The sequence below is a fragment of the Tripterygium wilfordii genome, chromosome 17 (genome assembly GCF_013401445.1).
Source record: "Tripterygium wilfordii isolate XIE 37 chromosome 17, ASM1340144v1, whole genome shotgun sequence".
NCBI lineage: Eukaryota > Viridiplantae > Streptophyta > Magnoliopsida > Celastrales > Celastraceae > Tripterygium > Tripterygium wilfordii.
The window spans coordinates 11591669-11616428 of NC_052248.1; the positions used below are offsets into that span (position 1 = coordinate 11591669).

General features: G+C 36.6%; 2 protein-coding genes across 2 annotated transcripts; one reads left to right on the top strand and one right to left on the bottom strand.

The window, feature by feature from the left end:
- Positions 1 to 3267: 3267 nt before the first annotated feature.
- On the top strand, positions 3268 to 11887 carry LOC119982927 (CDPK-related kinase 3). Its single transcript, XM_038826529.1, has 11 exons — positions 3268 to 4160; positions 7197 to 7327; positions 7722 to 7763; positions 8121 to 8229; positions 8308 to 8386; positions 8774 to 9070; positions 9277 to 9386; positions 10199 to 10306; positions 10443 to 10505; positions 11085 to 11252; positions 11360 to 11887. Exons 1-11 carry the CDS (start codon positions 3609 to 3611, stop codon positions 11495 to 11497), a joined length of 1797 nt encoding a protein of 598 aa, XP_038682457.1. The 5' UTR covers positions 3268 to 3608; the 3' UTR covers positions 11498 to 11887.
- Positions 11888 to 14444: 2557 nt separating this feature from the next.
- LOC119982991 (auxin-responsive protein SAUR32-like) lies at positions 14445 to 15245 on the bottom strand. Its single transcript, XM_038826625.1, has 2 exons — positions 15123 to 15245; positions 14445 to 14991 (listed from the first exon to the last, which is right to left on the bottom strand). The coding sequence occupies exon 2, from the start codon at positions 14977 to 14979 to the stop codon at positions 14635 to 14637; it is 345 nt and encodes a 114-aa protein (XP_038682553.1). The 5' UTR covers positions 14980 to 14991; positions 15123 to 15245; the 3' UTR covers positions 14445 to 14634.
- Positions 15246 to 24760: the final 9515 nt, after the last annotated feature.

Sequence of the window (24760 nt, forward strand, 5' to 3'; positions counted from 1 at the left end):
AATTCTTAATCGGACCGGAGACCCCGACCGAAATTTGTTTGGAAGTGTTTTGGCCATCCAACAATGTCTTCCTAATCCAAAACACATCAGAACCAAATGAGGATTAGGTAACCTATACATTGTTTTTATTATATATATATATACAAACATATATATATATACACACACACATATATATATATATATATATATCTATATATATATATATATATATATTTAAACATAGGTGGTAGTACAAGTAGAATCCGATGGCCATGCCAACTTAAGAAAAATATTAGCAGAAGTTAACAAAAGAAACTGTAGTCAAATAGTCATACTTAATGATTAATTCCTATGTCCTTCCAAATGGAGTTTCAACAGAACGTCTAATAGGAAAACCCGTCACTCCACACTAATAACACTTTGTTTGCTTTGGTGTTAGATAAAATATCTCATATTACTTGGTTCAAGCCGAGTGATGTGGTTTATAAGTTGAAAATCAATTACCTCAACTACTTGAGGGTCATTTTAGGGACAAAACTCACATGGGTCTTTGGTCCAATGTGGACAATACCTCAAGTGTTATTAGACCTAACTTTTCTTCTCTACCCATTACAATGTGGGACATTTTGTCTAACATTTGCGTCACTCTATATTGGCCCGCATGAATTTGTCTTTCCAGACACATGATCAGTCCATACAAGTTTGAGAACATGAAAAACACTTGTTACTAGTTAGGAAATTAATTTGACCTATTATATTTTACACTTTACGTATTCTCTTGGGCGATGTGACACATCGACAATATACTTAGACCCATTTGTCGCTTGATGGCTCATTTAGCACACCAAACTTGACACTATAGAAGCTTATATATGGTTCCGCCCACTCGAGCCGGGTACTACGTACAGAGCCACTGTTCATCAAGGAAACACATGTAATACCAACTTTGATAGAGTCGTCGCTTTGCCGTAAATTAGGCATTTTGAATCATAAAATACCTCCTCAGTAAAAAAATGGAGTTGGGTAATCAAAAAGAAGTCATTCTGTATAGAAGAGTAGTAGTACTGTAAGTATGTAACATAAATTCTAAGGAATAATTTTAAGGATGGTGACATCATTTTCTCCACATTTACGAGTACTCCAGTAGTGCCCCAATCTAGGTACCATTCATTGAATACACAAAGAATTTAAGATCATTGTACGTACGTGCGCAGTTGTTTGTTTGGTGGGTGGTTGATTAATTGATTTCTCATCAAGATATACGTGATTGATGATGATTGATCCTAACAAGTAACACCCCCCCAACAACTCCATACCTGTTAAATAAAAGTTCTTCACGATATTTCTTGTTATTGAAGCGTGCTATTACACACTACGCACGCCCCAATCCCATGCAAAAGGCTAAAGTAAAGAGAATATGACTAAGCCGGTTGTTGCTATGGGTTTCGTTCAAGCTACTCCAAGAAATCCTTGAAAAGCTGCTTCCATGGACCTTTCTAGGGAGGGGTGGAGTCTTGCAAAATTAGGTTGGATTTTAAGTAACACCTTAACAATAACAACACATTAACTTAAAACATTGGGTGGTTTGTGAATTAAGATATTAGATTAGACATATGAAAGAACTAATCTCAGCTTATAATTATATATGCAAAGTGGATTTGTTATTTGTTTTGTTTGATGGGGATATCAATTAGTGGGCTAGGCTCGCATTTGGGCCGATAGAGATGTCCAGTGAATGGGCCCATATGGTAAGTTGGCATTCCACATTCAACTCTCTACCCAGTTATTTACTTGGGCCTTGTGTTGTGTGTTATGGCATGATAAGTCATCATCCTAACTATAAAATGGTTGGAATTTAATGAGTGAAGTAGCTACTAATACTATTGTATCCATCTAATAAATAAGATTGTCACACCTGTTGAATGGGACACAAGATGGATTGGACCAAAAGGTAAATAAAAATACCGTCCAACCAAATCACATGGGTCCGTTTAGTAGAGCGGTTACATTGATTTTTAATGCTAGTGGAACCGCTTTGTGGTGTCGTTACGCCAAATAGAAGGGAGAGATTTCATATAAGGGCTTTGAGACATCAAAGTAGTATTGTTTTTGGTCTCCTACTACACCTGGTTTTTGTACAACAATAAATGTATTGTAATTATTTCAACCGTTGGAAAATGATATGGAGCAATACCAAAGACTTTTTAAATGGACATGACGATGGCCTACAATTGTATATACTCCATAAATATAAATGGTTGTCATTTCGCTATAATCTTCTAATTTATACAAAGTTTAACAACTCCAATATAAATTTGTTATGATCAAATTTGTGTGGTTCAATGAAATCAACAAGAATCCCGTCACAGTAAGTAAGGTCATGAATCATGATGCTTGTGATCATTTAGAATCATGAACGACTACTCAATAACTAGAAAAATAATTGACCTGCCGTAGCATATAAGATTCTTTTCCATAACTATGAGAAATTGAGAATCAGGGTAGCAAAACTCTATTCGGCCTGAATGACTGAATCTGTCTTACCCATATTAAACTAAGTTTGGACAGAAGTTATATATATATATATGAAATTTTGGTCTAAACACAAAAAATTTGTCTAGTTAAAACTTTGGTATGAGTCCAAACAGAAAAATCTTGTTAAGACCCTAATTTGGATTAGGTTATTGTCGGATTTACTTCTTCTAAATTAAACCAATCCAGATTTGTTCAATTAAATACGTCTGAAATCCAATCTAATTAGAATCCGAACAGATAAATATTTTCTAAACACATCAACCTGAAACATATTATTTTGTCACCCCCTAGTGAGAAGTTTGAACCTATTTCAATTACATAAAGTAATGTTTGGAGGGCTAGAATAATGCCACGTCGAGATCAACTTAACCTCGAATCCTCGCCAATTTCGAACCTTCGGAGCTGCCTGTCCTGTGCATGATCCGTCGTACTTTACTTATTCAATCACTCAATTTCAGGACACGTGTACAACTGTGGCCTTTTTAGTAATTTCGGCTGTCCAAATTCAAAGTGAAGTAGCTAAACGGCCTCTTAGAATAAGAATTCACGCCACATCAAGCGAGCGCAGACTTAATGTGTACACACAGAAGCATTAAATAAAAGAGAAAAGAGTAGCTAAAGACAAAATCGAAACTCAGATACAAGAGAGAGAGAGACGACTGGTATAATAATAATAATAAATTAATAATACAATTACAGTCTTGGGAGAGGAGGTTGGGGAACATATTCCAATGGAGCTATGACTACCGTATCAAGCCGTTCAAACGTTCAGATTTTCAATTTCCATTTCTGATTCTACAAATCAAACGGCATTTAATAGACCCAAGTATTTGGCTTAGCTATTCCTGTTCGCCTCTCTCTGTCTGTCTCACTCTCGCTTTCTGTCTTTGTCTCACTCTCTCTCTCTCTCTGACTAAATTCTCAGTTTCATTCACTTCTCTTATCGTTTTCTTGCTGTGGATCTTCATTCTCTCCTTTTTTGTTTTCTTTCCGGTGGTCGTCAGATCCGCTGGAGGGAATTTTTAAGCCCTTCGATGTGTGGACTCTGACTGCCTTCTGATCTGATACACCTGCGGACCAGGGGTTGTGCGATGGGGCAGTGTTATGGCAAGACCAATCCAACCAATGAAAATGACGGGACAACTACCACTACCGTTGTCGTATCCGGCGATCGGAACCAGGTTCCATTAACGCCGTCCAATCCGGGGAACGGTGTGCGGTCGGTGAAGAACACGCCAGCACGGTCCTCGAATCCCAGCCCATGGCCGAGCCCTTACCCGCATGGCACGGCGGCGAGCCCTCTGCCAGCCGGAGTTTCACCGTCTCCAGCTAGGGCATCGACTCCGAGGAGGTTCTTCCGTAGGCCTTTCCCTCCACCGTCGCCGGCGAAGCACATTAAGGCTTCTCTCGCCAAGCGGCTTGGAGTGGGAAAGCCGAAGGAGAGTCCGATTCCTGAAGACGGGAGCACCGAGCCGCAGCAGGCTCTGGACAAGAGCTTTGGGTACAGCAAGAATTTCGGAGCCAAGTACGAGCTGGGGAAGGAGATTGGGCGGGGACATTTTGGTCATACTTGCTCAGCTAGGGGCAAAAAGGGTGAGGTCAAGGATCAGCCTGTTGCCGTGAAGATCATCTCCAAAGCCAAGGTACAATGCTGCCAATTTTATTCTTCTGATTGGTTCATAAATGGTGGTTTATTTTAATGCCTGTTATTGTATTTGCAAATGCAGGAGTGTTTATTGCTATGGTTTACTCATTTTATTAGTGGACTTTTTAGTTTGCTTTATTATGACTATGTCTCTACTCTGTCACAATGGTGTGGAGTTTGCATACTATATATGATTATGATTGTGTTTAAATTTGGGATTTACGCAGTATGAGTGATTTTGAAGCTCATACTTTCTAGTTTTCTGATGGCAAAATTTCTTCCACTCTCTTGGTGGCACAACACATCAATTCAAAATTTATATTGTCGCAAGTTCTATATTTACGCCTGTATCAAGTGCTGATAGATATAAAATCTTTTGTTACTGGGTTGAAGGTGCATGTTTTGTTGATATGTGCTCGATGGGAACTTTAGGATTCAGCTGTTAATTATGACGTCAATTCTTGAGATTAAAGGAGACCTCTGTAAGGAATTCAGTAGTATTGTCCGTACAGCTAGAAGGCCTCCTAAGCAAACAAATCTCTTAGTCCTAGATGATAATACACAATTGGCGATAAATAGTCCTCCGTGTGTGTTGTTTTAGCTTTCAAGAAAGATTTGTGGTGGCTGACAATATTGTTTCCCTTCATTTTGGAAATTTCAGCCATCTGGTGTTCAGATTTGTTTGGACTTTGGACATGTCGGTGTTTTGGATTTTCCTAAGATGCAAGTCATTTGAAATTGATCCATTATCTTTTATTGATGGCTCTGCTTTTATCCTTAAATCGGCAATACCGTTTTGGTACTTGCGTTGAAATAGACAAATATTAGGGCACCGCTCCTTTCCAATAATCATTCGAGGTATGAGACAAATATGGTGGGTATTTGACAATTGGACTCTGTGCCCTCCTGTGTACAATCAGATTGCAACATCAACGTCATTTCTTTTACTCATGCATAAAGACGTTCGCAGAGCTATCTTTTCTAATTGACATTGTTTGATGGGGAAACGAGCATTTCTAGTCTTAGCTTTCCATACTCGTTCATGTGCTGTTGCAACTTGTAATGTGGTTGCTCTTGGCATTGTTATTCCACCAAGCGATATATTTATCTGCTTTAGTTTTATGTTGCAAGATCGATAAAAACTCTAATCAGGCTCTAGTAAGCGGATCATAGAAGATTTAAAAGGAATACGGTGTGGATTTGAACTTCACTTTCAGTAGTAAATTTTTTTATCTGTTTTGAGGTATTGAATTTCCTGTAACGCAATGTTATGCCATAGTTATATATTCCAATGTGCTTTGTGGCTGTGCAATTTGCACAGGAAAGGATTTAAAAACATTCTTTATGTTAATGATTACAATCTCATAACTTGCAACTATGGGTAAGTATTAAGATGGGGGGTTTTGAGAATTTCCTTTTCTGTCTTTGATCTTTGCTTATATTCATTCATTACTATCGATGATTTATCCTCGAACCGTTTACAGTCAGCTGCAAGAATTCCTGAACTATTAAGAATCCACTATGTGGATTTGCATTCACCATTTTTCGATCTAGATATATCCTCTAATTGTTTTGGGTCCATATGCCTTTTCATTACTTTATCCATGCCTTTTATAGCCTCTCTCTTCTTAGCATCTCCTACTTGAACTCAACTTTATGCACTGGAGTATCAACATCACTATGTTATGTATGCTCAAACCATCGCAGATGATTTTCTCTTATGATCTTATATTATCTTCAACAAAGCTATCCCTATCATAGATAACTGCACTTCTAGCACAGCGTTCTCATTTCTCACTGCAATCTTATATAGATATTTTGAAAGAATTTTGAGATTATATATTTTTATGATAAGGTTCGTAGCCATGGTATGTGATTGAAAAGTGTTTCGTAGAAGATATAGATTGGTATTTGCTTTATTTAGTTATATGTTTGGTGCCTTAACTTCTTTGGGGTCGGATTGACAAATCAGTAAGTGTGCATGTCATTGTGGGCATGTGTGTAAGCGCATATGTATATCTGGTTCACATACATCATGTATTCATCTTTTCTCTGACGACATACATCAGGAAAGCCTTGATCGCCTTTACATAATAACTATTATTAAAAGAATGTCTTCATCTGGTTAATGACATGAAATGCGTGAAAAATTCATATTGGTATTTTTTATGCGTGATATAGGACTGAAATTCATATCCTTGCTATTGAAAGTTGCTGCTATTTCTCTTTGCTAGTTGATATATTTCTTTAATTGATGTAATTTAGACTTGGGAATAAAATTTGGGAAGCAAGATGTGGAAGTAGTTTCTTCCAGTAGTTTACTTTAATGTAACCAGTACAATTAAAGCACATTTTGACATCCAAAAAAAACTAAACTAAACTAAACTAAACTAAACTAAACATTGCTCCATGCTTTGTACTGGAGAGTGTGATGGGAAATGATGCCTTAAAGTATAATTAGCAAGTGAATTAATAGTAAACCGTAATTTATAGGTTTTTTGTGTTTGATTCGAAAAATGAAATGCTTTACTTGGGCCATGTAAAAGAGTAGATGTATGATTCCTTTTGCTTTCACCTCTTCTCCTATATATTTAGATTGGGAAGTCTTATATTGCTATTGGAACCCGTAAAAACTTGTTAATAATTTAATTAATACCAGGAAAGTAAAACGATGAAACCTTTGAAGAGTTTTTTAATTTGCATGGCACTTGTTCGTGTGTGCGCAACTGCGCATACTGGCACTTGTTATTGCTTGGCCTTTTTGTTGTCTAACAATTGATTGCAATCATGTAACTTGTTGAAGAACCATATATTTGTACGGTTTCTTTTTATGATTTGGAAGTAATTGTTTGCCTTATGTATGACCTATTATTTTCTTCCATCTATTTGCTAAACCTGTTTCTTTTCCATCTATTTTCCATACATATTAAGACCACTGGATTTATATTGCTCAAAATTTGCAATAGATATTCACAATTTTAAATATTTAAATTCACCGTTCATTATTGTTATTTTGACTTGATTTATTTGGCAGATGACAACTGCAATTTCAATTGAAGATGTTCGTAGGGAGGTGAAAATATTAAAAGGACTATCAGGACACACACATCTGGTCAAATTTTATGATGCATGTGAGGATGCCAATAACGTATACATAGTCATGGAGTACGTCTTTTCTTGCTGCCCATTCTAGTTTATCGTCTTCGTTAAATTGCAGTTTTTTTTTCCTCATCTCTTATTCTTTCGAGGACACTGCATGCACATTTAATTTAAAATATTTCTATTTCTGATATGTTTCCTTGTGAGTTCTCATCACGCTATGGATGATGTAGAATGAATAACTACTCTAAAATTACTTTTTTTACACTGAATATATTAGACTCACCCCTTCAAGACGAGAGAGCAGAATGAAAAAAGTACTCTAAAATTACTTTTTTTATGCTGAATATATTAGAAACACTCTTTTTAAAAAAAATTCTGTTATTTCCATTGATTGATTCACATTTCTTAGTTCTTAGATCTTGTATTTTGCTGAATTTTTCTGTTGTTTGCTTATCAGATTGTGCGAGGGTGGGGAACTCTTGGACAGAATTTTAGCCAGGTAAGATATCGTATCCTGCATGATACCTATATTCCAACCCTTAGTTTTTGTTTTTGTTTCTGGGAGCGGAAGTCCTATCATTCTGAGTGTGGAAGCATCGACTTGAACCTAAGCATTGAGAGAAGACAAACACACTAATTAGTGGTTTCATTTGCGGATCTGTTACATTTGATAGGATGAGATCAATCTTATGGTTTTATGTATCACACGATCAAATATGGAATATATATGATTGCTTTTGCTTCATGCCTTTTTCTTTGAAATCCTATAAATTTTTTATACAAACCAATTCAAAAATAGAGAGCAGTTTTTCAATCTTATACATTAGTGTGAAGACAAATTTCTTCATTGATGCAGAGGGGGAAGATACACAGTGGAAGATGCAAAAGCTATAGTTGTGCAAATCTTAAGTGTGGTTGCGTTTTGTCATCTTCAAGGCGTTGTACACCGTGATTTGAAGCCTGAGGTTTCGGCTTTTTAACTCATGAGATACTTTAATGCAAAAAAAAAAAAAAACTCTGATAATCTTTTGTTTCCTTGATAGAATTTCCTTTTCTCTTCTGCAAGTGAAGATTCTGACTTGAAGCTTATTGATTTCGGCCTTTCTGACTTTATCAGACCAGGTATTATTCATTCGTAACTCTATTTTAAGTTGCCAATCACAGTTATTGATTGCTTTTGTATGGTCCACTTGGTAGCGGAATGACATTACAATGTGCATACTCAATCAAGAATGCAGAATGGAATGAGTGGCCTGTTTCCTTCTCTGTTAAAAGTTCGCAATCCATACTACTACTTAAAAGCAAATGATTTTAGAGTTAACAAAAAAATTGCCACACATGGCAGGTCATTCATGCCCTCAAATAATGTAATGTTAAAAGAGAGTTTAGTTCTATGCATACCAGAGTTTTATATTTTGAAAATTATACTTTTTTTTTCATTGACGAGTCATATGACAGTGACATTTCAAAGTTTTTTTAGAATGTTCCTTCTCTCTGTACATTTTGCAGATGAGAGACTCAATGATATTGTTGGAAGTGCTTACTATGTTGCACCTGAAGTCTTGCATAGATCATATAGTCTAGAAGCAGATATATGGAGCATTGGTGTGATTGCTTATATCTTGCTATGTGGGAGTCGGCCTTTCTGGGCACGTACAGAGTCAGGAATCTTTCGTGCAGTTTTGAGATCTGATCCCAACTTTGATGATTTACCCTGGCCTTCTGTCACTCCAGAAGCCAAGGACTTTGTGAGGAGACTTTTAAGCAAGGACTATAGAAAAAGAATGACCGCCGTCCAAGCATTAAGTAAGTCGGGTGTCAGGGGCTTTTATTAGATTATGTTTGTTAATGAGAGGATTTGAATTGTTTTCACAATAAGTTTTTGGGAAATCACTTGCGAAAGTGTATATGTTTTGAATTAATGAGTTAGACAAAAACGTTGTTGCTTCTTCTTGGTTGGTTTTTTCCTTCTATTTCCTATTTTGGAACTAAAATCACTATTATAATTGCAGCTCATCCATGGTTGCGGGATGATGCTCGTCCTATCCCTCTGGATATATTGATCTACAAGCTAGTCAAATCATACCTTCACGCAACACCTTTCAAACGTGCAGCTCTGAAGGTATTATCCTCGTCATTTTTTTCCCTTTAACTTGTTAATCCCTATATGGTGGATATGTGTTGACATTTTAGCCATGACATGCAACACACCATTGAATTAATCAAGCATTGCATGATTCATGAGATAATCAGCAACATATGTCTAGCAGATTTTATTGGTACTTAGGATATGGAATCAATTTCTGCTTATCCAAGTAGGAAGCATTGATCTTGTCCTTAGTTTTTATCATAGTTGTCAATGGCGCAAGGCGCACTCAAAGCGCAAAGGGTCTTATATCGCCTAGGCGCAAGGCTCACTTAAAGCTCACGCCCGAACGAAGAAAGGCGCAAAATTAAAATTAGAAATAAAAATAATTCTAATAATAGAGAAATTCAACATAACAAACACATAAGTGATAAACACATAAGTGAGAAATTCAAAACCTCGTCGTTTTGGTTGTTTCCTTTTAAAAAAAATAGAAACTGAGAAAGCGCACGAGGCGCTGCGCCTTGCACTCCTCGTCTGAGCAGAGGTGCTCGCCTAGGCGTCGCCTCTGCAAGGCCAGCGCCTTGCTACTGGTCCAGGTGCAGGCGCAGGCACTGCGCCTTGTGCGCTTTTGACAACTATTTTATTTATTGGCTGAATTTACTGAAACTTTGATATCCTTGTAGAAATCAATATTATGAGATGTTTAATTGATAATATTCCCCAATACGAATGCTTGAATCCTTACCCATGTTGGGGAATTCAATTGTATGGCATTCTCTTTATATCTCTTTAGGAGGTTATGAAACTTAATTTTTGATAACATTGTGACTCATGTCTCATTGTAGGCTCTCTCAAAAGCTCTGACTGAAGACGAGCTGCTGTATCTTAGAGCTCAATTCATGCTCTTGGAACCAAACAATGATGGCAGTGTTTCGCTTGATCATTTCCGAGTGGTTAGTTCTTGCTTCAATCTCTATTAAGCTTTTTGTTTCAAGTCGGGAGATGTTATTTTAGTCATGGTTATTTACTTTTAGCCCCTTTTTTTCGTTTAAGGTTTTCTATTTTTTTTATACTTTCTTTATATTGCAGGCTCTTGCAAGAAATGCAACTGATGCCATGAGGGAGTCACGAGTTCCTGATATAATTAGCGCGGTAAATTATATTGTCATTGTCTTAATTTCCATAATATAGATCTTTTACGGCACCTTCTGCCTGTTTTATGTGTAAGAATTTAAAGTTTGCAAGTTGTGATGGGTACTCACTCTCCCACCTCCGAGAGGTCATGGTAAGATGGGTACTCACTCTCCCACCTCCAAGAGGTCATGGGCTCAAGTGAGGGAGGCGGGCATCCCGCCTGAAATAAAGTCATGCTGGCCTGGGCCAAGCCCAACCCAAGGCGGACAATTCCTTAGGTGAGAGTGCAGGATCCCCAAAAAATCCCCTCACACAAGTTTACTTAATTGGATTAGGATTTTCCAATGATTGAGTTAAATTACTTAAAAGAGTTTAACCAGCAGTTTCCAAGATTTATATACCGAGGCAATTGACTATTGGCATCATTGTTTACATGTTAATTGATTGTCACTTGCCAGCATCTTTTGGTTCCCTCTGCTGTATTATTAATTAGATTGTTTTATTTGGGTGCATCACTTAATTTGTATTTTTTTTTCTTTATAATATAACAAATGGAGACTTTCGATTTTCTTCCACTTATGAGTTTCTGTACTTCAGATGGAGTCACTTTCTTATAGAAAAATGTACTTTGAAGAGTTCTGTGCGGCTGCAATCAGCACCCATCAACTGGAGGCTCTTGAAGGATGGGAGCAAATTGCTTCTACTGCTTTCCAGAATTTTGAGCGGGAAGGTAACCGAGTCATCTCAATCGAAGAATTGGCACGGGTATGTTTAATATAGCCTTTTCAAATAAACATGATCATAATATTACCTTTTGTTTCATAGAGTTTCGTATGGGAAACTCCTTTTGAATTGGTCATACATGACTGCAGGAATTGAATGTTGGACCTTCGGCCTATTCATTTATGAAAGATTGGATCAGAAACACAGATGGAAAGCTTAGTTTACTTGGTTATACAAAATTTTTACATGGCGTTACCCTTCGTAGCTCAAATACAAGACAACATTAGCTCTCTTCTAGCTTGTGATACATAGTTTCCAGAAAATTTATCTGCTTTTGGCTGGACTGGGCTGTGAGGGATATGTTTCCTCTTGAGGTTGAAGGTGGGGGTACATATATAATAATGTGCATAATTGAATGATAGAAGTCAGTGGCAGTTCTCAGATTATAGAGAGGTGAGTTTAAAGATTTTTTTTTTCTCTTCTGGCACCCAATTTTTGCATTTCCTTCTTGTAAATGAGGTTAAGCTTGAAATGCTACTGCTATATCTCTTATAGCTAAAAAGAACATAGGTTGACAACAACTAGTTCTTATTTTGATTGCTGGAGCTTTTTGTTATTTAGTTCAAATTCTTGTAACTATACATGATACATAATGAATAGTTTGCATGAGTTTTTCGGGAAGAAAATGAGATGTGAAGGTCCATCGGATATCAACAGGACAACGGTCGGCCACCTGAGTACAACTGTGGATAAGTGGTCTGGATTGAATGGATTCTCTTGGTGGTGGTAGCTCTAGTCTTTGCATTTTCTCTACAGGAAAGCCCAATTATAGCAGTACTGATCGTGCCAGTCTCATAAAGTTTGGTGTTCTTCACCAGTAGTTGTAGTTTCCTCTTTTATTATATGCGGCATGGATAGGATACGAGGTGTTTAAACGTAGCAGTCACCGGTCGCCAGTACGTTTTGCACGAACAAAAATCTGTGTCTAATGTTTTGTTTGGTGGACTGCAATATCTGGTTCTTCAAGTGGGCTGCCCTGTTTGTCCAGGACTAGAAAAATAGTAGTATTGGACAAGAGTTGAGTGTGTAGTAAGTATCACTGAACTTTAAGAGCAATGCAATCATAGATTTATATATATGGTGGTGGTCAAGTCACAAAGAAGTCTTCAACCCAAACTCTCTTTTTTGTTTTCCTTGTGGAAGGATGGACACAGGAACTTGCCTTTCCATTTTTGAGCAATGTAGTCTTGTAAAATGTAACGTAATTCGTTTCTTTTACTCTCTTTTTTTTGAAACGGGGAGGGGTATTCGAACCTTGATCATCAAGGTGATATATATCATATATTTTTCACTTTAACTAGTGGTTCGGTTGTGCTGTTTCTTTTATTCCTACTACAAGAGAAGAAAAGGGTATAAAATGCTTCAACTCGGTATATTGGACAAATAAACTTCATATTAATAAAGACTAAGTGGACAACTAGCATGACCTTTCAACATCCATTAGTAAATAATTTAATTTGTTCAACAAAAGTGAACGCATGCTTTTGTATTGATCAATAGAGAAGATTGGTTGACTTGGCCACTAATCATCGAAAATGACAAAAACTAATGGGGAATGTGTGAAGCAATTTTCATATCGTTTTCTGCAGTTGCACTTCAAAATATAAAAATATCCCTCTACATGGTAAACTGTTTTGGATAATAATGATAATAATAATAATAATTGAGAAATAGATTTAGTCCAGAATGACAGTTCTTCATACCTAATTTAGGTTATAATATATTAAAAATACAAAAAGACGTTGCTATCCAATATTTATCCATATAATCGGACGAGGGTCTTGTTGTAGAAGCCACTATAGTGGCGTCACTTACGATTAAAACGGTAGGAAAAACTGAAGTGATTTCTACCCTTTCCCTTCCTATAATTAAATTTTTAATAAATAGTCATACAATTAATTCTCAAAAACCGATGCACAACATTTTAATTGGTAGTGTGAACAAATTTAAATAACAGTAAAATCCCAAACGGACCACTGAAACTGCTGCAACATAAAACATGAGAGGGCAGCGGTGTCGTTTATTCCTCAATAAATACAAATCTCATAAAGCTTCGAACTTACTTTTGTTTGATGGTCACACATGTATGCCCCTAACACAACAACAACATGCACCGCAACACTGATTACTGCATCACCTCTGCCTCACCTAACTCCCATTCAATGCCCATTACAAACACCAGACCATCTCCTCAAACTTTCCTTTTACTATGAAACCCACTTTGGTCAGTATAATACACCCTAACAAGAACTCCTTTTATAGTAGAGGTTGGTTTGTAACGCCCAAGATAACGATCTTGATAATTGGTTGGGTTCAAAGTATTTTAGGTATGTGTAAGAGTAAATGCATGGGATTTAGTATTTTTTTCAAAGAGGGATTAGCTATTTCAGATTTTTTGTCGTAAATAGTGGGTGTCTCAAGAAGATTACGAAGTAATTGATGAGACATATGTTTCAAGGGGTGCAAGTGTGCAACCAAATAAATTAGTGACAACAGGTCACGTAACGTGTAGGTAGGGACAGTCGAAGTAGAAAATATGATGTGGCTTATATTTGAAGTTATGGGGGTCTAGTGTTATAGGCACAATATTCGATGTTGTCGGCGTCACTATTGGGCCGTAATTGTACGTTTTAGGGTTATGATGTCGATGGCCTTGATATACTGTTGGGTTGTAATTGCTCGTTTTAGGGCCTTGGTCTTCATGGGCCGCATCCTAAGGTATTAAAAATTGAAAATGGGTAAAGAATAAAATAATGGTGATTAGATGATACATGCTATTGATTTTGGTGAAATATACCTTCTATGTTAACTAGGATCAATCCACAAAGAGGTCGTTTCTGTGGTGTTATTGCAAATGTATACCATTATATACACCAATTCAAGATAATAACTAACAGTCCTAAAAGGATATGATAGTATCAAATACAAACTGAATCCGAAAAAGATAAAAGCAAATTCTAGCAGGATTTCAAACCATATATGTTCCAAACCATATCTGTTAAAATCTCCTTTGACCCTACCACCATTTGGGTTGTTAGCATTTTATTTTCTCTCCCACTGAAATAGCACCTCTCTATTCTCTTGATGCCAACGTTAATGGATTTCCTTTAACAATGGATATTCATAATACACCCTAACAAGGAAAGAAAAAAAAAGAGTAAAAAACTTGGAATATATGAAAAGCATGCTACTTTGGCTTTCTCATTAAACAAAGTTAACAAAATCTCTAAAACATTTGTACTTATGATTGCACCATCTTCTTCATCATCATCACTCACCCACAACCAGAAACCTAAAGATTTACAAAACCCAGAAAGCATTCATTAAAATTCGCTATTCTTTCAAGGGAGGGAGGTTAGGCCTTTTAAACCCTAAAACACCCAATATGATGCTGATGATGAAGAGACTTTTCCCTGTCAATCATCCCACGAACATACCTAAATTCCTCAACATGGCAAGGAATTGTGATCGTCCCTTTCTGATCGAACCCGTATTCCTCCTCTGCCTCCTTCAATAACTGCATGAACAGCGGGTGATTGAAGTAAATCACAGGCACCACAAACCTCTGCTGCTCCTCTCCCTGTCCCACCTTGATTGCCAAACACCCCTTCGGGACATCTCGGATCACTTCTTCTTGTTGTTGTTTCTTGTGTGGCAGATGCAGATGACAGTTCCTTGACGAACCCTTCTCTCCGCCGCCGCTACCCATCTCAGATTTCCCCTGCAAAAAAAAACAAGAAAATCCAAAATCCAAAAAAAAGAAAAGAAAATCTAACTAATCCTACTGTTTGTTTCCCGAGAAAATTTCAATTTTCACAGGAAAACGGCCAGGGGTCTGCTACGATTGCTTGCCTGTAAAGGGTACGAGAAGAATATCTAAGCGACCTTGGAATGTTAGTCATGGTCGATTAACATTGGAGATACTGAAATCACGAACGTATACAAAGAAGGAATAAGAGAATTAAGGAGAAGTAAAAAATTGAGATGGAAAGGAGGTGTTTTTATAGGAGGAATCTGAAATTGGGGGATTTTATAAAGTGTGAGTAGGGTTTTGCTTCTAATTTACACATGCTTACTTCTAAGACGTCCGATTAAAGTTGACGGTTGATGATATCAATGGTTAGGTTAGGTGGTTTATTAGGTTAGGTAGTTTATTGTTGTAACGGACTCGTATGGGGCAGCAGGGCAAACGAGTGGTAAAGTTGTAATTTCAGGGTTGTGGAGGCACGTGGACTGTGAGTGGCGAAAAAGACTTGACACGTGGATGAAGGTATCTTTAATTGCCGACGAATGTTGCGTCGTTTTGTAGTGAGAGAATTATGGACAGCCAATAGCAGGATTGAACATGTCCACGTAGACATCGAGGGTGTCTCGTCAGCTTCATCTCTTCTGTAGATTTACACTGACAAATCAATCTCCACTTTTTAACAAAACAAAAACATCATAAGAACATTATTGGTATTTTAGCACGTGCTGTATATTTTATAAGGGTAAAATAAAGAAGACAGTGGGTCCGCGAGACGACGTACCATTGTCGGACGTATGGATCGTTTGGTTCACGGATTTGGAAAGAAAAATGGAAAGAGGATGGTCGTAAAACTATTCTCTCGACATCTTCATTCTTTGTTAATATTTGAATAACAATGCAACATTAATTTTCTCACATTGTTGGTTTTGTTGGTCATGTTTGATTAGAGGTAAAAAAATTATAATAGAATAATATTTAGATTATTTAAATACTCTTTATTATCATATATAGTATAAAATAATATATTTATAATTATTTCACATTAACATCCATGTTAAAAATTGTAAAGATATTAAAAAAATAAAATTTGTGGATTACAATTGTGAGATACCTCTAGTTACCTCTAAATTTAGGATTTGTGAGGGGCTTTAGCATTTGTGATAATCTTATGTTTTGTTTGTGAATTTGGAGATGTGAATAGAAAGAGGATGTCAGAAAATAAACTATTTTTCTGATATCTTCATTCTTAGTCACTGTTTGGATTACATTGTTATGTTATTTTCTCGACATCATTGATTTTTCTGATCATGTTTTGTTAGAATAAAAGTTTCAATTATTTCACATTGTATGAAAAATTAAATTAAAAATGATAATTTAATTTGAATATCTAAATTAAAAACTGTAAAAAATAAAAAAATAAAAAATTATGTGATCAGATTAAATAAACGAGGAATGAAAAAATATAAAAATGACATATTGAAAATGCATAATTGTGAGATATTGGCAAAATTATGTACTTTTCAACATGATGTTATAGGTATTTAATCAAAAATAAGTGAGGATTTCAAGGATTCTTCTCTTTTTGGGAAGAAACGAGAATTTTTTTTGGGAATAATCCAACTTTCCTTAAACAACAAAGTTAAGGATCCCAGTAATAAAAGCATCGTGTGTGGCATGCATTCATTGAGTGTGATGACATCATAACAAGAGACCCATTGAAAACCACATCCAATGAATGCATGTCACACACTGCTGGAATGCTTCTAAAATTTCAAAGATTTCACCAACTAAAAATAGGAATCATTGGCAAATGGAAAACTCTTACTTCTAAAAAGCTCGATTCCACGAATCAAACCACACCTTAATTTAGCCAATAAGATATAAGCAAAATTAGAGGAAAATAGAGCAAATTAACTTTGTATTGACGTTGTTAATTACCAAAAGTATCAAAGTCACCTTCCTGAAAAGTTTATTAGATAAATTTATTTACTTTTTTTACTATCGTATAATGCAATTAATTAATAGAAATTAATTTTTCTTTTTTGCCCACCTGACTATAGAGTACGTTGAGTTAAAACTCAATGCGTAACCACAAAGATATTGTTCTCAGTAAAAATCAAACTCAGGACCTCTTGAGTCTATACAGTTTGGCCCCAAAAAAATTCGTCACTATATTATCATCCAAGTAGGTAAAAAAATATAAACCCCTAAACACGTCATAAATTTAAATTCTAAATCTTAATTCCTGAATATTATTTATTATGTGTTTTTTTTAAAATACCACATAGAATTATGCTTACAGTTGAAATCAAATCTTGGGCACACATATGCCTAAACCAGTCGATTGCCAACCAAGTCAACTCTCATTGGTGGGTATCATTATGCTTTTTAAACAAAAATAACACATTATTACAAATAAGGAGATAACTGTAAATGAGATATTTACACAAAAAAAAAAAGACAAAATGTGAGAGTTTTGTTCCAATGAGGATAAGTAACAATTTTTTTTTGAAATAAGGACAAAAGTTTCTAACTTACCAAAATATCCCTTTAATTGTAAAAGACCAAAATCTCTCTCCGTGAAGCCGAGGCCACCTGTGAAGAAAATTGCTCAATTCGGTCATCAGAGACAATGCTGCCGCAAGCAACTATCACGGGAGTGTAATCCAGACATAGGCGCACCATCCCCACTCATTGACTGGCCAGAATAGCCACCTGAGGAGGAAGATTTGATTTGGGTGTCAAATGGGGAAGATGAGAGTATTTATGTCAATAAAATAAATATTTATAACTTTTTTTTGTTTTTTGTGGAATATTATCTTAATCTTTAAGGACCTTATAAAACAAAACTTATTTACATGCCTTCATTGGAATAAAAATTTTAATTGAGGGACTTATCTCTAATTTTACAATTGTAATTTATTTTTTTTTGAAACGGGAGGATTGCATTTTATTAAGTAGAAGATGGTAATAAATTTGTCAATACAATCTCCTGGAGCCAACGAGGCTCATAAGACGATCTCCATTCACATCAAATTACAATTGTAATTTGATGAATACAAAATCACTAGTTTTCATAAAATTTAAATTCCTCATTAGAAACACCAAAAAGTAAAATAATATCAGATCATAAAGGGGTATGCATCGATGTGTATTTTTGGTGAAAAAGGGATATGCAAAGTCGAGGAGAAGTGGAGGGTGGAGATGTCAAATTGAAAACAAATATCATCAAAAAGGTTGGTCTTGTCTTTGCAATGTTTTGGCCCAAGTGGTAGTGGATGTGGCCTGCAATTTACATTTCCTCTTAATGGGCCAATGATCCAAGCCCATCCCAAGAGCCTAAATCTCAACAGTTGTCGTAAAAACTCATTGAATAGTGAAAAGGAGGCAGGAGAGTACTACTATTTATAGTTTGCTACTTTCGATTATCCAAATTTAATTTTTTAAGGAAACGGTGATGAAGCTAGCATCAAATGGGGATCAATGTCGGAGAACCTACACTGGTGTAGTTTTAATGGGGAATGGAGGATATTTGTTGTCCCATTTAATGAGCCATGTATAAAAAGGCTTTTCAATTGTAACATTTTGTCGTCTCAAATTTGTTGGACAAAACTTGCAAGCATGGAATATGATTGGCTCTAAACATGGGCCCCACTAAAACCACACTCACAATTACACCTATAAATTTACATAATTGTATCAATACATGTAATATTTCATTTTCATTCGTAACCCATCTCAATAAAAGACGTCTCTCAATGCATTTTGTTGTCCCCCATAACATTGTACCATTGTGGTTACTCTGAGAGGAGCGTCCAGCAACAGGACCCAAGATGAATTGATGAAGCTGTACAAAACCCTAGCTAGTAGTCCCCATTTGTTTTGATCTAGGCAAACTGTTTCCAGCAGAACTGTCTGTGTTTGTCTCCCTAAATCATCTATAGGCCTCTGGATCGTCTTCCCAAATCCCAAATACTACTCAAATAGTGAAATGTGAACTCAACCAACCGTGGGAGCACCATATTAATGCGGCAACGTGACGTTGTTCATCAATCACCTTACTATTGATCGGTAGTTCTGCAGGTCACATCAACCGAAATTACAAGGCATATTATGAATAGAGAACATATAAATGACTTGATATCATATTACATTCGGTATTTACTGAAAATCTGACTCGAAATTTTCTACTGAATCTGAATCTTTATCAGTTTCAAACAATCGAATGAAACTTTTTGTAGGTTCGGACAATGGGGTGCTGAAAGATATAACGTCTTTTGCAACGTTAATTGGGTGTAGTTAGTAAAGTACAGGGTGTAAATAGTGTTCATCTTTCTTTCTTTTTTTAACCAACACCATATAAGTTTGTCATTTGAACATCCAACTCGGACTGTCAGGCCTGTGCGCTCAAAATCTAACTTTAGACTATACAATCCATAGTAGCTGATTACACGCTTAAACAATTTCCATAGATGATCTTTCAATCGACAAGAGTCTAATTGTATAGAGAGGCCGATGAATCGAAATTCTGCCACAATGTATTAGAAAATCTAGTGGACTACTGTTTGCGAATGAGATAATAACAATGACGAAGAGACCTTTCACAATTTGAACATCAAGAGTTGATCCCCCACATGGCAAAAAGCGTGAACAAAGTGGCCTTGGATTCCAACACAAAGTTTGAAATCCGAATTATACAAGTGTGAACAAGCTATATATACAACCAATTAGGTCCATAACACCTTCAAACCCTATACAAGTCCAAAGCTTTAAATGAGCTTTTTAGGGTTTAGGTCAAGTGGTATGCCCCATGCACCAATTATTCATAGAAAGTTGTGGTCACAAAAGCTTCTATTTATGGGAATTCAACAAACTTGGCCCAATTAAAGTCCTCCTCCCTCCATGATCTCTAGATAATGAAAATCATGGACAGACAGCTAAAAAAAGGCAAATGTTTAACTTTATATGAGTTATGCAAAGGTCAAAAAAGCTTCAATTTCCCAAAAAGTAGTCCTTTACAAGACAGCATTTATTCAATCTCCCTTTTCAACATGGACTTATGTATGGAAGACTTTGAAAACGTGTTGAAACAAGGGAAAAGAAGATAAGCCAATTCATAAGTACCCTATAATATATATTATAAGAGGTGCAATGTACGTATATTTACATTTGTTTAGTGATTACATGAACAAAGAGAGTTAAATCTTGTTGAATTCCTACAACGTACACTGCACAGAAGACGCACATACACAACAAAATCTTACTTAACTTCATATCTTCAAACAAGACATATCACATATTACTAGAGAAATTAAGGAGTACTTTACACGAGATTTACCTTGTATATACTAGACAAGCTAGTTTTCATTCTTCCTTCAGTGGTGGATCTGAATCCTTAAACAGGTGACATGGACAACCAGAGAAGGTTGGTGTTGTTTTCATACTGGACGGAACTCTCTCACGACGTTCTGAACCACGTATCATTTTAATGGGCGAACAGCCCAACCCTAACCCTTGGAACATACTATAATCCCAGTGGCGAGCGGACATCGAGATGTGGATGCCAAACCTTCCCGCACTTAACATAACAATATAACACTTAGTTTCCAGATTAACGAATAATGAAATACAGTACACAAAAGGTCTAGAAGAAAGCTAGGAAGAGTAAATCAAGAGAAGTGGATCTCAAATCTCAAATGAAGAATCACAAACATCCAAACCTAAAATCTCTACAGTGAGTTGTATACATTCACAGCGCGCATGTTGCCTATATATAGTACTCTATTCACAAATATCATATTACTTTCACAGTTGTATGTTCAGAGCAATTAAGTACGATAGCAATCTGATTAAATGATATATGTTATGAAACATAAACAATAATAATGTAATTACATGAAAATTAAAGAAGACATTACTACTACTTTTTTTGGTAATAAATGAACCACCCAACTCAACATGATCTTCTGACAGTTGGGTGGGCGTTAACTTCGAACCGTCGATGGTAAATATTGTTTAGCTATACTTATACATCACCGGCAGCAAATATTTTTCCACTAATCAATGATATGAAGTAGTTGCGAATACAAAATCCTAAGAAAATTAATATAGTTAAGAGTTTATTTGAAGAGGAATGATTTTTTTTTGGACAAAATTAGTTTGGGTTCATCCAGAATATCTCTCTGAGTCAAGAACTAGAGTCTGAAACCAACCCTAAGAGAGAGAAGAGCTAGGGAGACCAGATCTGTAACAGATAGACAAATCTCAGATACTCTGGAAAAAGCCATCATAAGAAGAATCCGCCAAATGATGAACCTCAAAAGGCAACACAATCAGAAAAACCAACGCACATATCAAAAAGTATGTCATCATGAGGGCCTTTTTACCGCTCCAGAACTTAGTCAAATACTTTATCATCGCACCAATCTGCACAAATAACTAACAGACAAATTTATTTCTAAAAAACCTGAAGAGGATCGAGATCAGGAAAGCAAACCCTAGCCTCTTCATGCAGATCTCTGGATCTCTGTCCTGGATCTATCAAGCATGAGCAAATAATTGGGGGGAATGAAGCCTGGTCCGACGAAGCCATCATCGAATCGAGGTTCAAAAGAATCGATCGAATGATCCAAGTGTCCTCGAGCCAGACAACATTCCCCTCAAAAAAGAAGCTCTCTCTCTTCATCTCTCTGGATCATCAGGACTGCGGTATTGAATCTGTTTAAATCCCCCAAGAGTATCGCCTATCTTCAAGGGCGACTCATGTGTCTACCGTGTCTGTATGTGAGATCAGGGAGGGAGAGAGAGAGGGAGGGGGCGGGAGAGAGAGTGTGGGGCGTGTGATTGTGAAATGATGAATGGAATGATGATGTTGGGACTGGTGGTGGTGGGGGGCTTATATTAAATTCCAAAACACCCCATAACTAACGTTGAATGAAAAAAGACGAATCTGTACAATAGAAAAGACCACGCCACACTCCATGCACTCTCTTTTTAGTCTCTTGGCTATCTATGTCCACCGTTTGATTGGCCACCTCACAACTGATAGATAAATGATGATGGTAACGGACCTGGCATGATGACAGTAAGATACAATTCCAAAATAATATATGTTCATAATTTTTCATTTCATAAACAATTTCAAAATAATATATGTTCATAATTTTTTATTTCATAAACTTACATAATTTAGTTGATAAACCAGATAGACATATCACATAAATAAAATAAAATAAAAAACTTTATTAAATAAATCACATAAGCATGTTACATATTTATATAAGTTTATGGATATTTATTTTATGGATATGTAACTTTCGAATATAATTTTGTTATTATTATTCGAATCACTAATGATGGTTTTAATAATTGACGGTAAGAAGAGGTATCAAAAGGTGGTGAATGAAAGGTAATTGAAATGAGTCAATTAATTATTTTGAGTTGTCCAATAATGGAACCCCATCACTTAATTATTAGTAGTTTTATTTTTAGTAAAAAAAAAAATGCTACAATCTTCGGATAGATTCCTTCTCCGTACTAGAGAGTGAATTTTTAGTAAAAAAATACTCTCGTTGCACCTGCTTACAAGCAATCATCCCCAACCTGTGCGTGTCTCTAAATGTGTATTAAATGGTTGGCTAGTTGAATGAAATGTCTCATAAACGACTCGTCATATTTTTTGCTTTTCAAAGCATAACTACAGTAATTGAGTCCTCCAACAACACAAAATTCGATCCTTAACTGCAACATAGAGCGTTTTGGTAATGACATTCAGTTTAATAATAGCGCAACCACGTCTGGTCTACTCTCAGTCGTAACCATTTCATGAATACCCATCACACGGGATGGGGTTCAAGTCTAACATCACAAGTTTGGACCTAACTCTCTATTGAAAACGCAGGTTGACAATAGGAGGTTTGTCCTCCCTTATAAGCTAGACTCCAAACCCACCATCTTCCGACGTGGGAGAAGGATTCTCATCAATCCTCCCCTCTTGGGAGCATGCACGTCCTCGTGCATAGCCTTTACTGTACCATTTCAGCATAAGGCCCACTTACCGTCTCAAGCCTTGCGAGCCAGGGTCACATAGTTTTGCCAGGTCCAATGGATCTAGGGTTTTCCCAGTTACTTATAACAGCCTTTTTTTTTTCTTTTTTTTTTTAACGGTATTTTTCTCTTTTCCAACTCTACAAAGGAATGGGCTCTGAAGCAAGTCCGCCTACGATAGTGTCAGTCCACGGGCCTGCACGCAGGGGCGTGCGCTCTCAATGAAAGCATCAATGATGAATAACCGTCACACGGGATGGGTGATGAGAATCCCACATCGGAAGATGGTGGGTTTGGAGTCTAGCTTATAAGGGAGGACAAACCTCCTATTATCAACCTGGGTTTTCAATAGAGAGTTAGGCCCAAACTTGTGACGCTAGACTTGGGACCCTATCCCGTGTGGGGGTATTCATCATTGGTGCTTTCATTGAGAGCACACGCCCCTGTGTGCAGGCCCATGGGCGCCCATTCATTTGTGGAGTTGGATTAGCAGACAGTGAGCCGTGTCCATTGTGGACAGGTTGGAAAAGAGAAAAAGGTATTTAAAAAAAGAAAGAAAGAAAAAATGTCGTTATAAGTAACTGGGAAAGCCCTAGATCCACTGGACCTGACCCTGACTCGCAAGGCTTGGGGCGGTAAGTGGGCTTGGGGTTGTAAGTGGGCCGTATGCCGAAATGGTACAGTCAAGGCCATGCATGAGGACGTGCATGCTCTCAAGGGGGGAGGATTGATGAGAATCCCACATCGAAAGATGGTGGGTTTGGAGTCTAGCTTATAGGGAGGACAACCCTAAGATGGTGGGTTTGGAGTCTAGCTTATAGGGAGGACAACCCTTCTATTGTCAACCTGGATTTTCAATAGAGACTTAGGCACAAACTTGTGATGTTAAACTTGGGCCCCCATCTCGTGTGACTCTTAAGCACTGCCCCTACCCCATAATTAGGAGTAGCAAAACTATATATGGTCCAGATAATCGAATTTGTCCGATCTGGATTAAATCAAGTTTCGACATAAGTTATATGTCTGAAATTCGGGTTGAAACCAATTTTTTTGACCGGTTTTAAAATAGGTCCAAGTCCAAATATAAAAATCTTTTTCGGTTTACTTGTCTAGATCCTAACCCGAATTATATTATTGTCCAATTTACGTGTGAGCATTTAAATCAATTCAGATTTGATCAATTAAATATGATCAAAATTCAAGCCGCGTTAAACTCCGAACATTTCAATATTTCGTAAACACATACAAATTCTTCGTCCCGGAACCAATCCGAAATCAATTCTTTTTGCTACCCCTACCCATATGATATTACACTCCTTGAACAAATCACATCAACATTCGATTTCAGCTGGGCATCCACCGGTGGTACCTGTGCAATAATTATTATTTTACCCTATTTTATTCAAAAAAATTACACTTTCAAGTTTTAACTTTTATAAAAAAGGAGGGCCTCGTCTGTCGTGTAACATTCAGCAGAGGCGAGAGTTTCGAGGCCAGGGAACCACAATGGAGTCAGGGGTGGGGTCCACGCTCTTCTCTTTCACTTTTGTTTTTTTACGCTCGTCTGACTTCTTTTCTTTGCTATTCTATCTCTATTCTCTATAACCATATTATTTGTTTTCTCTGTTGTTTCATATTTTTCGTGGAAATGGTTTTTCACTTTTCGAAAATTATATATATCCATAAGGTAGAGTGC